The sequence below is a fragment of the Hyperolius riggenbachi genome, chromosome 10, assembly GCF_040937935.1.
Source record: "Hyperolius riggenbachi isolate aHypRig1 chromosome 10, aHypRig1.pri, whole genome shotgun sequence".
Classification (NCBI taxonomy): Eukaryota; Metazoa; Chordata; class Amphibia; order Anura; family Hyperoliidae; genus Hyperolius; species Hyperolius riggenbachi.
The window spans coordinates 226812436-226826489 of NC_090655.1; the positions used below are offsets into that span (position 1 = coordinate 226812436).

The 14054-nt window shown below is 48.2% G+C and overlaps 1 protein-coding gene across 1 annotated transcript in view; it reads left to right on the top strand.

Moving 5' to 3' along the window:
• LOC137534655 (general transcriptional corepressor trfA-like) overlaps window positions 1-1172 on the top strand; it is a 41629-nt gene extending 40457 nt beyond the window's left edge. The window contains exon 10 of the mRNA XM_068256265.1: window positions 511-1172. Within this exon, the coding sequence (XP_068112366.1) occupies window positions 511-727 (217 nt within the window). The 3' untranslated portion in view covers window positions 728-1172. The remainder of the gene's footprint in view (window positions 1-510) is intronic.
• Window positions 1173-14054: the final 12882 nt, after the last annotated feature.

Genomic DNA, 14054 nt, shown 5'->3' on the forward strand with positions numbered 1-14054 from the left:
TTGTGGTATTATTCTACATTACAGTACAACATGCAGAATATGATTTCACCATTTAAAAAAAAAAAATTCTCTAATAGATCATTGGGGGTCTGTGTGGCTGATATTGTGGTAAAACCCCTCCCACAGTGTGATGTCATGACCCTGGCCCTGACAGTTTGCTGTCTGGGAAACTCGTTGAATTGTGGGAAATAACAGCTTTTTCCAACGGCCAAGCAAGCAATATTTCACTCTGTACATAGAACTCTCAGTACAAACATTCTGTACAGATCACCTGGCAGAACTAAAGGTGTCACCTGTGATGAATTTCAGAATGTAAATTGGGAGAGGAAAGATCTTACAATGGGCAAACACATACTAAATAATTTATCAATGAATATTGGAAAACAAAAATTTTATTCATTGTTATTTTCACTACAGTTTTTCATTGAAGATTTAGATTTTTTTTTAGGCATGAGCCAACAATCGCATGTTATCTGAGCAGCTGAAATAATGTCTTCTATTTCTTTATAGAATTACTAGAAAATCTCTCAGAAGAGCAGTATACAGCGCGTTCACCGGATGGGTACACCAACAATTAGGGGAGGACGACAGGCGACCAATACCGTCCTGCGTGGTCATGAAAGTGCGAGAAGTGTTTCCAGGGGGGGAGAAAAAAACAAATCGTCATGGAGTTTTATCATCGGGTGACTTGGCAGCAGAATCTATGGTGTGGGAATGGAACTTCTGAGTTGTGGGGGGTTTTTTGTTGTTGGTTTTTTTTTTTTTTTTTTTTTTTTTTTGTTACTTGTGAGTTCTGATATTTTAGTTTTTAAAAATTCTTACCTTTGTTACAAAATAAGTTTTTCATTTATAAATCTAGACTCTTTAGAAGGCATGTTGGCCTTTATTCAATTCATTTTTTTTTCCCCTAAGTTTTCTCCTTGGAGATAATTTTTCCATTTCCTGTTTAATTTAACTTGTCAACACTCTGCAATTAATTAAAAAAGTATCAAAAGCTTGGTAAAAGTACTGCCAACACCATTCTGAGTATTTTCTTGCCTGCTAGTGGCTTAAAAGGCATTTTAGAGATATGGTGTGAAAATATTCCCTAGGAGAAAAGGGACTGGTGAAAATGTTAGTACTTCTCACAGATATACCTGTATATTGAAATAGTCTAACTTAGTGTACCAGAGCTGATTAAAAGAAAAAGTTTTATACAGACCTGGGGCTTCCTCCAGCCCCATCCGCTCGGATCGCTCCCACGCCGCCGTCTGCAGCTCTGATACCGGGTCCCGTCAGTTCTGCCAGCCGGGGCCAGTCTGTGCAGGAGAAGTGCGCCCTCTACGTATCTCTCCAGCGGCTGCTAGAGAGATACGCAGAGAGTGCACTTCTCTTATGTCAGACTGGCCATGACTCACAGGAAGTGACAGGACCCGGTACCGGAGCTGGAGAAGCCTGAGGACGGCGGCGTGGGAGCGATCCGAGCGGATGGGGCTGAAGGAAGCCCCAGGTCTGTATAAAACGTTTTCTTTCAATCAGCTCTGGTACACTTTAAGGGAAATCCTGAAGTCCAAATTAAAAAAAAAAATAATTTTAACTTACCTGGAGCTTCTTGCAGCCCCTGTAGTCCTCCTGTGCCCACGGCTCTGATCCAAGTCCCTCCGAACAGCAGCTACGGACCTATAAAGTTGGCCGCTCATGCACCTTCTCATCATGCTCCCACTGTCAGGAGCGTTCTGCGCAGTATGCGGAAATCGATACTGCGCATGCGCAGAGTGCTCCCGGCCACAGGAGTGCGATCAGGGTGCTCGGGGCTTAGTCGGCAACCGGCCAGCTTTGTGGGCGTTGCCGCTGCTGGTCGGAGAGACATGGACCGACGCCATGGACACAGGAGGACTCCAGGGGCTGCAAGAAGCCCAGGGTAAGTTAAAAAAAAAATTTCAGTGACTTAAGTAACCCTTTAATTTTGCTTTTTGTTTGGTTTACTTGTGAATTCCAAAAATATTTGTTTATAAGAATTCATTCCTTTACTGAGAAAAAATGTTTACAAATATATTTGTTAAAGTTTAATCTTTTATCTGAAACGAACATCCTATGAAGCAGAAGAAGTATTTTCAGTTGCTGAAAGTTCTTACTACTTATTACAAATAAAAAGAAAAATAATATATGTTGTGCATAGACTTTCTGGTCATGTGTGGTCTTATGGTTTAATCTTGATTTAGATTTTAATAAGGGGTCCCCTATTATACTTCAACAGCTCTGCCACATGGACACCTCACCGGGACTCCCAATGCAAACCATTACAAGGGAACTCCATACACCTCCATCCAGGGCTCCACATTAGCCCCACTGCCTACAATGTTGAGAAACCTGCTATAGGAGAACTGACATTGCTCAGGGAAAGGATTAATGTAAAGCTGCATACAGGAAAATTAATACTTACCTACAGGAAATTTTCCTTTCCTGGTGCATTTCTATGGCAGCATACGATGGGTTCCGGACCCCACCCCCTAACCCCATAGTATGTTGCCATGGAGGCACCAGGAAAAAAGGTGGCTGCAGGGATGAGTTCTGTCGAAATAGAGCAAAACAGGGAAATTCGAGCACACCAAGTGCCGCCATATGTGTAATGTGAATTACGGCTATAGCGGTGCCCAGACAGTAATTTGGGTGCCGTCAAAAGACAGTGCCCAAATGACTTTAAAACAGCAATACCAGCCGAATTACGTTTTAGAGTCAGCATCAATTTATTTGGCCAAGTAAGTTTGCACTTACAAGGACTTGCTTCGGGAGGAGGAAGTCTCTCGTTCCTAACGAGGCTTCCCCCGTCCTCCGGCGACCCCCCCCCCCCTCCCCCAAACAGCAGGCGAGGTACATATTTACCTATCGGGATCCTGCGCAGGCGCACTTGCGGTTCTTCATTCTGGTTAAAGCAGAACTGTAAACTGCTTAAAAAGAGAGTTTCACCTATCTGGGGCAATTGCCTGTCCCCTACAGTCGACCTGTGCCCTCGCAGTCCTGGAGCGATCCTCTGTTTCCCCGTCATGGCTCACTTTTTTCCCATCATTCAGGTCGACTTGTAAGTCGACCTCCATTGCGCCCTGGCCACGCTGCCCACGCATATCCTAGTACGTGTTCCTGTAGCCAGGAGCAGGAGTAGAAATGTTCTCATACTGCACAGGCACAGTATGAGAACATTTCTACTGCGCCTGTGCAGTACGAGTCCGGCTACGGGAACCTGAAAGAGGAGGCGCATGGACAGGGCCGTGCAAGGTGCAGTTCTCCCAAACTCCACGAAGTGAAAGCTGCAGCGTGGGATCAGAGCATCGGTGACTGGCGAACAGATCAGTAGTAGCAGGCTGGCAGAAGCCCCAGGTAAGTGAAACTTATTTTGTTCAAAGCAGTTTACGGTTCCGCTTTCAGGTGGAAATAGCTGAACCTGATGGGATTCGCTCTACTGAACAGGCCTTTGCGCCTGCGCAGTAGAGTGGATCGAAACGGGTTTGGCTATTTCCGCCTCATCCGAACAAAAAGCCGCTAGTGCGCCTGCGTAGGATTGCGCTAGGTAAACATTGCTGGCGCACCCTTGTCGAGCGACTTTCGGAGCCAGCACTGGATTCCCCCAAGCTACAGAGGACGGGGAAGCCTCCGAAAGAATGTATCCCCCAGAGGGTTTTTTTTTTTTTTTTTTTTTACACATTCTTTTTAACAGGCAAAAACAAAACAATACAAAGACACACTATATATACTACAGGTCAAGTTTTTATATATTTCAGGTCAAGTACAGCATGTAAGTTATAGATGCAGTGATCAGGGTGAGAAGTGTTCATTTTCAGTTCTGTGCTGAATACTTTCAACTAGCACATCTAGCGTGGTTCTGCATTAAATATGGCTACCGCCTGTGGGGGAAAAGCTGTTCCTGTGTCTAGAAGTTTTAGTTGCGATTGACCGGAATCTTACTCCTGAAGGTAAGAGCTGGAAGATGGAGTGAGAGGGGCCAGAGGCAATCTTGGTCCCGCTCTTTCTGCGTTTGCTAGTGTAAAGATCCTGCAGGGAAGTTAAGCTACATCCAATTATCCTTTGCGCTGTTCGGACAATGTGCTGCAGTCTCACCTTTTCTAGTACTGAGAAAGAGCTAAACCATACAGTCCTAGATGATGTCAAGATTGATTTGATGATTGCAGTGTAGAACTGCATCATACATTTTTGTGGTAGGCCAAACTTTTTCAGCTGCCCTAGATGGTGCATACTCTGTTATGTTTTCTTGATGATAGGGACATTATTGTTGTCCTATATTAGGTTGTTGTAGATTGTGAACCCAAGAAACTTGAATGACTACCTGGGTTACTGTAGATCCATTTATGGTTAGGGGAGGTGCTGGGGTGGGGAGATCTCTTAAAGTCTATTATCCTCTCCATGGTTTTAAAGAGGAGCTGTCAGCCATACTATCTCTCAAATAAAAAAAAACACTTCTATAAGCTCTACATGGCAAGTGCTATAACACATCTATTGCACTGTCCGCGTTTTGATTGTAGTAATGTTTCTACCGTAAAAAAAAAAAAAAGAGAAAATCCTTCTTAGCATTTCTCATTTTAAAGTGGACCCAAATTAAAAATACAAGATTTCAGAAATAAAATCTATTTTCTAAATTATAATAATAAATAGCAGCCTTTTTTCAGCTGCATGATGACCAATATAAAATATTTTACATTTAATGGAGGAACCCCTCCCTTCCTTACAAATTGCCGGAATTTTTCCGGCAAACTGGTGGAGTAGATGGTGTCCGGCAATGGAGGAATTGCAAATGGCTGCCCCCAGTATAACTCTAGCTATGAAAAGAGAAGGGTGAAAAGCATGCACCAAAATGATCATAGGTTTGAAGGAGTGTTTATTTATCTTTGTATGTGTCAGAGTGGTGCAACTAAATATTTTTAATTAAAAAAAATGTTTGGTTTGGGTCCGCTATAAGTGTGGCTATTTGAAGTCAATCTTGATGTCATTTCCTCCCTTACTCTCCTCCTCTGCCTGATTTGCCCGCCCTTCACTATAGAAAGTGCGTTGTCTCAGCATGAGAAATATCGGCAAATCAGAGAGGAACGGGTGTGGGAGGGAAAAAGGCTTCAGCCAATCAGGCTGCATTAGCGAAGTCTGAGGGGAAGTAAAGAAGCAAAAAGGACAACCCAGCATGCCCTGCAACTTCCTTTTTGTGTACGCACCCTAAGTGTACGCACACTTTAAGAGCATTTAGTTCCAAGTTGTTGCTGCTGTCTTACCCCCTGAGTCCATGGCGGCCTGGAGGTGGAATAGTAATTAATGCTGCTGGGAGTTTTTCACGAGCAGGGTGAGCCGTTTTTTCGGCTTACCCCCTCGCCCCAAATTTCCTGGCGTTGTTTTTGCATGTATGCGATCCATGTAAAGTAGTAGCTGTATTTGTAACATGAGATGCCAGCAGTAACATCATCAGCAGGGTTTTCGCCTCTTTCTTCTTCCCTTGTTCCATGGCAGAGTCTCCCTTTATTTTCTATAAGCAAGAAGCAGGGGTGTAACAATAGGCCCTGCAAGAGATGCCTCCGCAGGGGGGCCCAGAAGCCACAGGGGGCCCGTGGGGGGAAAAGTTTGAGAGACTGACAGCTTAGGGCATGGAGAGAAAAAAATTATTCTGCTCTCGCACCATTGTTATATTGACTGCATGTGTCCAAAACACAGATAAGGACTCAATATATAGATGTACAGAGGCGCCAAAAGAATAAAATATGCTAAAAAGATTAAAATATTCAGGTGGCGGTGGTGGACCAGCCACACCAAAACAGACACGATGCTGTCACTTGAGATTTAAGACAATCTATTCACATACTCCAATCTTTTTAGCATATTTTATTCTTTTGGCGCCTCTGTACATCTATATATCAAGTTTTTCCACCCTTGGTGGAAGGGTAGCACACCCTTTTTTCCTCTTCCTACAGAGAGCAAAATCTTATTCCTGAGTGGGGACAGGTCTAATCTCCCCACCTGCCTATATAGTGGTTGCCTAAGTGGTAACCCTTGTTTGTGAGTATAATACTTACTTGTCATTATCCCTACTTGTTCCAATACATACTAAACTATATTGGGCTCTCGGTTTGTCTGCTTTATCTTCCTCACAGATAAGGACTCATACACACTCTGGAATTTGTACACTGTCGCTGCTCCCTAGGGTTCGTAAAAAACATCTGTCTCTCACTGCTGCAAAGATCTGATGACTGCATGTACAACCTAACAAAGAACGGAGTCACGTTTTGAAAAAAGTTGTAGACTTTCCCTTTTTCACTCTGAAAGGATTCCTAGATTTCTATCACACAGGCTAATGACTTTATGGCCTCTAATTACTTTTACAACACAGCAGAGTGGAGATTGATGTGTAATGCTGGGCATACACGGACTGCTGGGAGGCTTATCAATCAAGCCTGATGGCTCGATTGACAATATCCGACGTGTCCGATACCCTGCCGGATCGATACTGCGCTCGATACCGGCGGGGAGAACAATTGCAAGAAACGAGTGGCTAATTAGCCGCTCCCGTGGGGACGAGCGGCAATCGATCTGCGCAGGGATGCGCCGGCATCGAGCCGATGGCTCGATCCGGCGCATAATTGTATTGAGAAACGTGCCGTGTATGCCCGGCATTAAGGGGCCCATACACCTAGCGATTTTCCCGCCGATATACAGCCGTTTCAATCACAGTGATCAAAACGGCTGTGAAATCGCCGCGCAGACTGCTGACAGAACGATCGATTTACGTCCGAATTCGATCGTTCTCGTCGATTCCCTTCGACCCATCCGTGCGGAAGATTTTTCTCGGTCGCCGGCGGGTCGGGAGTGCGTCGTTAGCGGCGTTCTAATGCCCAACGACCGACGCAATACAGCGGTAATACATTATCTGCTCCAGCCGGCGCGAGTTTCCTGGTCTTCTTCTCCGCTTCAGGCTCCAGACCGTTTCTTCTCTGCTTCGGGCTCCAGAGCTACACAGAACTTCCTGTCCCAGCAGGAAGTTTAAACAGTAGAGCGCCCTCTACTGTTTAAACTCCCCCTGGAAAGGAAGTTCAGTAGCCGGAGCGGAGCCGGAGCAGAGAAGAAGCCAGCGGGGACTCGCACCGGCCGGAACAGGTAATGTAATGGGGGAAGGGGGGGCGGCAGCAGTGGCAGCTCTACAGATTGTGATCGGTTTCAGGCTGAAATCGATTCACAATCTGTTTGCAGTAAAGGTGGCCATACGATCCCTCTCTGATCAGATTCGATCAGATAGGGATCTGTCTGTTGGTGAATCTGATGGCAAATCGACCAGTGTATGGCCACCTTTACTGTTGCTGCTTCATTGAGAGCTTGTTGTCTTATACTGAGTCCAAGATCCCGTAATAAGAGTGAATCAGTCAGTGACATTATGAATGTTTTGCCAGTTTCAGTGAATACTAAATGTTATGTTCAGCATGTCATTGTTGTTCCTCCATATAGCATGTGCTCTCATGTAGTAAAATAATACAGCTGTGTGTGTGTGTATGTACTGGGAGCAGAGCTGCGACGAGGGACTTGTTGGCTGCAAGGGGCTGGAGGAAGCCCCGGGTAAGTAGATATGGGGATAGCATAGATTGCCTGACGTTTCCTTTAAGTCTAAGTGTTTTTATCTGCATGGGGAAAACACATTGGTCCTCAGTTTTCCTGTGCAGAAAGCGAGAGGGGTGGGGGGCCCCATCCAAAGTTTTGCGCGGGGGGGGGCCCATCCAAAGTTTCGCAGGGGGGCCCAGTGATGTCTAGTTATGCCCCTGCAAGAAGTTTTCAATCAGAATGATATAATTTATTGGCTAACCTATAAGAATAAGCAAGCTTTCGGCTGTATAGCCTTCAATCCTGTTTGCTTACAAACTGATGGAACAGACAGCTATATACATGCAACATCAAAAGGGGATACATAGATTTTTTTTTAAGTATAAATACATGTCATTAAGTTACCTTCAGTGAAACAGAACATCTAAATGGGGTGAGAGGTTGTTAGCTGAGATAAGACTCCTTTGTTTGTTTACACAATACTCACAGAATTGGGACTCAGACTGTCACAGAGGCATCATAAATTCTGAATTTACAAGTTTAGCTACAAGCAGAGAGGGTGCAATATAGGCTGAGAAAGATTTATGGGATTAAATGGGCAGCACGGTGGCGTAGTGGTTAGCGCTCTCGCCTTGCAGCGCTGGGTCCATGTTTCGATTCCCAGCCACGTCAACATCTGCAAGGAGTTTGTATGTTCTCCCCGTGTTTGTGTGGGTTTCCCCCGGGCACTCCGGTTTCCTCCCACATCTTCAAAACATACAGATAAGTTAATTGGCTTCCCCCTAAAAATTGGCCCTAGACTACAATACATACACTACACGATGCATACATAGACATACAGTATGATGTCTATGGTAGGAATTAGATTGTGAGCTCCTCTGAGGGACAGTTGGTGACAAGACTATATTCTCTGTACAGCGCTGCATAAGTTGTCGGCGCTATATAAATCCTAAATAATAATAATAATTAAATATCAGCCTCATACCAATATAAAAAGTTTTTGTCCTTATTCAAGCCTGTGTCCACAGCTTTGAACCAATTTATACATTTTGTTTCTGCTATTAATCTATCATTTGACGATTTGAAGCAACCCTTCAGGGCAGTGACATGAAGATCATTCATGCTGTTTCCGTTAGAACGAAAGGGTGTAGCAACTGGGAGTTCAGATTCAGTATTGTTAACTACTTCAAGACCGGGTAACGCCCATGGGCATGACTGCGGCAGCAGCCCCAGGACCACCTAACGCCAATTGGGGTCAAGTCCTGGGGCTTCAGTTTGCAGGAGATCGCGCGCAGGCGATCAGAGCGATTGCCGCTCGGGAGACTGTTAGACGGCAGTTTCGCCGTCTAATTACATTGTACAGCGCTGCGATCAGCAGCAGCACTGTACTGGGGACAGCCGTGTGACACGGCTGTCTTCCTGAGAAACACAGGTGAGCGATCGGCAGTGATAGGCTGAAGCCTATCACAGCCGATCGCTGTGATAGGCTGGCCGGGGAGGTAGGGCAATAGAAAAAAAAAATTATAAAAAAAAAAAAAGACTATAAATATTTGTTTAAAAAAAAGAAACTGGGGGGGGGGCGATCAGACCCCACCAATAGAGAGCTCTGTTGGTGGTGGGGGGGAATGTGCCTCTGTGTACTCCTGTTGTGAACCTGGTATCATTAACCTGTCAGTGGAATAAATGTGCCTGCAGGTCCCACACCTTTTTTGTCGGCAGTTTGATGTTCCGTTCTGTTGTGGCCTATCCAAAGAACTCCTGACAATCATCTGTTTTAGATTGGGTGGTTACCAATATGACAGGAGGGGAGGATTATGTAATATCATTTTCAGTCTGTAATTCTTGTGTAAAATGGGATGAAGTTCCTTAGCAATCCTCCTAAGGGCCCTTTTCCACCAGCGCGTTTGCGCTGGCTGAATCGCAAAGTCGCAAACCGCTAGCGATTTTACAATCGCTATGGTTTGCTTTTTAACATAGGAATCGCGGTAGGTCATTTCCACTACCGCGATTAGTTTTTTACCCGAACGCGAACGCGCGGCGGAGCGATATTTGCCGCGATTTTGCTATGCAGTGCATAGCAAAATCGCGGCCGCAAAACGTCAGGGAATCGCCTGTTTTGCGATTCAGCAATCGCTAGCGTTCAGCGTGAACGCTAGCGACTGCAGGTGGAAAAGGGCCCTTAAGATGTCCAGGTGTGGGTTGTAGGTGACAACTATTGGGACACAGAGTAAGGACACCAAGAGTCAAATATAGTGTAGTATGTACTGGTAGTTGAAATGAAGGTGCCTGGCTCTTCTACTGACCACATATGCTATTGCTCCATTGTTATTGCCTAATGAAGCTAGCTCAAACTTGCAAAACTTGTTGCATTGTCCCCCGTAGCAGGGATGCTCGGATGTGCCTCATCCACGAATTCAGAAATCCGCGTGGTTGCAAAAAAAAATCCGCATTCGGCCCCGCCGCATGCGGATTTTCGTCCGCGTCCACGCAACCGCGCGGATTTTTTCCCGTGAATGGCGTAATCACACGCGGATTCACGCCCGGAGGTGGATTTTCTTTTAACGTTAATAACAAAGCCCCCATACATGCTACAGTCCCCCAAATAGCATGGATTATCGAGGTGATAAGGGGCAACATAACTTCAACATAAAAAATTTAAAAAAAAAAATGTTTCTAGAGAAAATGGATTTTAAAGTGAAATCAACACTTTAAATGGGGCTATTAATTGGTAATAAGTGGTTTTAAAAAGGGATATACGCGTTAAGCAGTCAGAGGTGAAGGCGAGTTCCAATGGCACTTGGCGGCGAAGGTACCACTGGAGGAGGATGAGTGGCTGACGGCAAAAAGGCTCCAGAGAGGTTTTTGTAATTTTTTTTTTGTTTTTTTTGCAGCAATTAGCAATGACATCGCAGCAGAGTTGTCAGTGGACACGGGCAGTGTGAACGCAGAGTGCAGTGGTGGTAGCGACTGAGTCAGGAGAAGGACTATGCGGGCGGTCAGTTCAGCAGCACAAAAGGACCACGGCAACATACTGGTGGTAGTAGTAGCAGCAGCACAGCGTCATAGTGCTGGCCAAAAAATTAAATGCACCCGGCGACCCGGGCAGTGTGAACGCAGAGTGTAATAGCGACTGAGTCAGGAGGACAAAGCGGGCGGTCAGTTCAGCAGCAGCAGCACAGTAGTAGTAGCACAGCGTCATAGTGCTGGCCAAAAAATTAAATGCACCCGGCGACCCGGGCAGTGTGAACGCAGAGTGTAGTAGCGACTGAGTCAGGAGGACAAAGCGGGCGGTCAGTTCAGCAGCAGCAGCACAGTAGTAGTAGCACAGCGTCATAGTGCTAGCCAAAAAATTAAATGCACCCGGCGACCCGGGCAGTGTGAACGCAGAGTGTAGTAGCGACTGAGTCAGGAGGACAAAGCGGGCGGTCAGTTCAGCAGCAGCAGCAGCACAGTAGTAGTAGCACAGCGTCATAGTGCTGGGCAAAAAATTAAATGCACCCGGCGACCCGGGCAGTGTGAACGCAGAGTGTAGTAGCGAGTGAGTCAGGAGGACAAAGCGGGCGGTCAGTTCAGCAGCTCAGAAGGAGGACCATGGCAACTTACTGGTAGTAGTACCATAACACCAAAAAATTAACCAAGGTAGGCACTAGGCAGGTAGTAAATGTCTTTATAAAGGCAGGCATAGTTAACAACAGCACATGCAGCAGCCACTTCATGTCCCCCTGTGTCCGACAATAGGGGCCAGGAACTCACCTTCCACCCAAGCCTGGTTGATTTTCAGGAAGGTGAGTTTGTCCACAGAGGCGTGGGAGAGCCGAGAGCGCTTCTCTGTGACCACGCCACCGGCCGCACTTAGGGCCCGTTTCCACTGTTGCGACGCGATTTCGCCGTCATTCCGACGCTTGTAAAAACGCATGCGGATGCGTTTCCGCATGCGTTTTTACCCGCGATTTCGCGTGCGATTTCGCATGGCACCCTGCGAAATTAACCATGACACTGCCAGGGCAAAATAACATTGAAAAGGGTGCGAAATCGCACGCGAAATCGCGGGTAAAAACGCATGTAACAAACGCATGCGTTTTTACTATTAAATACATTAGCGGCGATTCGCACGGATTCCCGACGCAGGCGAATTCTGTGGGTCCCGTCGTGCAGATTTGGCCCGCCGCCAAATCGCTCCCGCACGCCGCACATGTGGAAACAGCCCCGGCCACTTCAGTGTAACAAGCGAATCCGCATCTCGTCGCCGCATGCGGATTCGCTATGGTGGAAACAAGCCCTAAAGCATCTCTCTGAGAGGACACTGGAAGGAGGGCAGGATAGGAGTTCCAGGGCGTACTGGGAAAGCTCGCTCCAGATGTCCAGTCTCTTGACCCAGTACTCCAAGGGGTCCATGGGGCTGTCGGTGTCATTGAGCCCGCTGGATGACCCCATATAGTCAGACACCATGGTGGTCAGTCGTTGCTTGTGCTGGTTGGTGGTGGATGCTGTGGCGGGCACCTCTGTTCTGGGCTGCTGCACTGCATACAGGCTCTTGCTTAGGCTCTTCAGGTCTCCGGGGCGCCAGTTGCTGCTGCTGCTGCTGGTGGTTGTTGTTGTGCTGCTAGTGGCAATGGCAGGCACCTCTTGCTGGCTTGGCAGAGCAGTTACAGTGGGGGTGGAAGGCTGGGGGAATGCTTCCAGTAGTCTGCGCACAAGGGCCTCCTTCAACTCCCTTGTGCGTTGCTCGGTGGTGGATGGCGTCATTAAGTCTCCCAGCTTCCCCTTCAGACGGGGATCAAGCATTAAGGTAATCCAGATGTCCTCCCTTGAACGCATCTGGATCACCCGGGGGTCCCTGCGAAGGCAGCGCAACATGTGCACAGCCATGGGAAACAAGTGGGCCCTGCCTCGTCCTCGCCATTGTCCCATAACGCATGCCTGTCCTCTTCCTGTGCCATGTCGTTGTCCTCCTCAAACCGCCATCCACGTACAACGCCTGCTGCACTCTGCTCCTCCTCCTCCTCCTCATTCAGGTTAGGGACCTCCAACTCTTCCACTACCTGCTGTGAGCCCTCCTCTGAGCTGGACTGTGCTGCCATCTGCTCCTGTTCTTCCAACTGCCTCAGGGCTTCATCCCCACGCTCAATTAAATTGTCCATTGCCTGCTCCAGTAGACAAACCAAGGGCACCCACTGGCACACAGAGGCCCGCTCCTCACTGACCATCTTGGTTGCCTCCAGGAAGGGACTCAGCACCAGGCATACTTGCTGCATCAGTGTCCACTGAGTGGCAGTAATCATGGGGACTTGCTGGTTGCTGGGGACACTTGGGTCTAGCATGTAGGCCCTAAGAGCCAGCCTGTGCTGACACAGCCGCTCCAACATGGCCAGAGTCGAATTCCAGCGAACTGGCATGTCGATGATCATCCGGTGTTGTGGCCTTCCATACTGCTGCTGTAAGGTGGACAAGAGTGCAGAGGCAGTGGCTGACAGGCGGAAAAAGCGTACCACCGCCCGGGCATCCTGCAGCAGCTCGCTCATCCCCTGGTAGGTGCGCAAGAAGCGCTGCACCACAAGATTGAGCACGTGGGCCAAGCAGGGGATGTGCTGGAGGTTTCCCTGCTGCACTGCTGCCACCAGGTTGGCCCCGTTATCGGCTGCCACATACCCCACTTCCAGGCCTCTGGGGGTCAGCCACCTCTGCTCCTGCTTCCTGAGGGCGGCCAGGACGTTGGTGGCCGTAAGCCTCTCCTTCCCCACGGTCACCAATGTTAAAAGGGCTTGGCAGTGCCGAGGCTTGGCGCTGCTGCTGCCGAGGCGGGCTTGCTTTCCGGGTGCTGAGGGAGTGTCGTGACAGGACCCTTCTGCATCCCCCCTGATCCCGCGTGGTGGCACCACTAGCTGGGCTGATGCGCTCTTGTCCTCCCTCCCTTCCATCAGTGTCACCCAGTGGGCCGTAAAGGACAGGTAGCGACCTGTCCCAAATCTGCTACTCCACGAGTCCATGGTCACGTGGACCCGCTTGCCCACAGAGTAGTCCAGGGAACGGGCCACGTTTTCCACCGCAAACTTGTGGAGTGCTGGGATCGCGCTCCTGCTGAAATAGTGGCGACTGGGGACTTGCCACTCGGGGATGCCAAATTGGAGCAGCGTCCGCATGGCGCTCCCCTCCTGCACCAGGGAGTAGGGAAGCAGCTGTGATGCCATGGCCCGGGCCAGCAAGCCATTGAGTTTGCGGATCCGCCTGTGGCTTGGAGGCAGAGGCTTGGTCAGACCCTGAAAGGTGTCGCTCAGCAGGGTCTGACGACGCTGGGATGCAGGGAAGACAGAGGAGAGAGACCAACACTGGCTGCCAGCCTCAATGTCTGTGTCCTGAGCAGCCGAGGTGGAAGAGCGCTTGCGTGCTACTACTGCTGCTGCTGTGGGGGATTCACGACCCTGAGGGAAGGAGGATGCTGCTGCGCTGGTGGGCCTTCTGCTCTCAGGAACCCCTGCCAGCAGTGCCTGCTTCCTCTT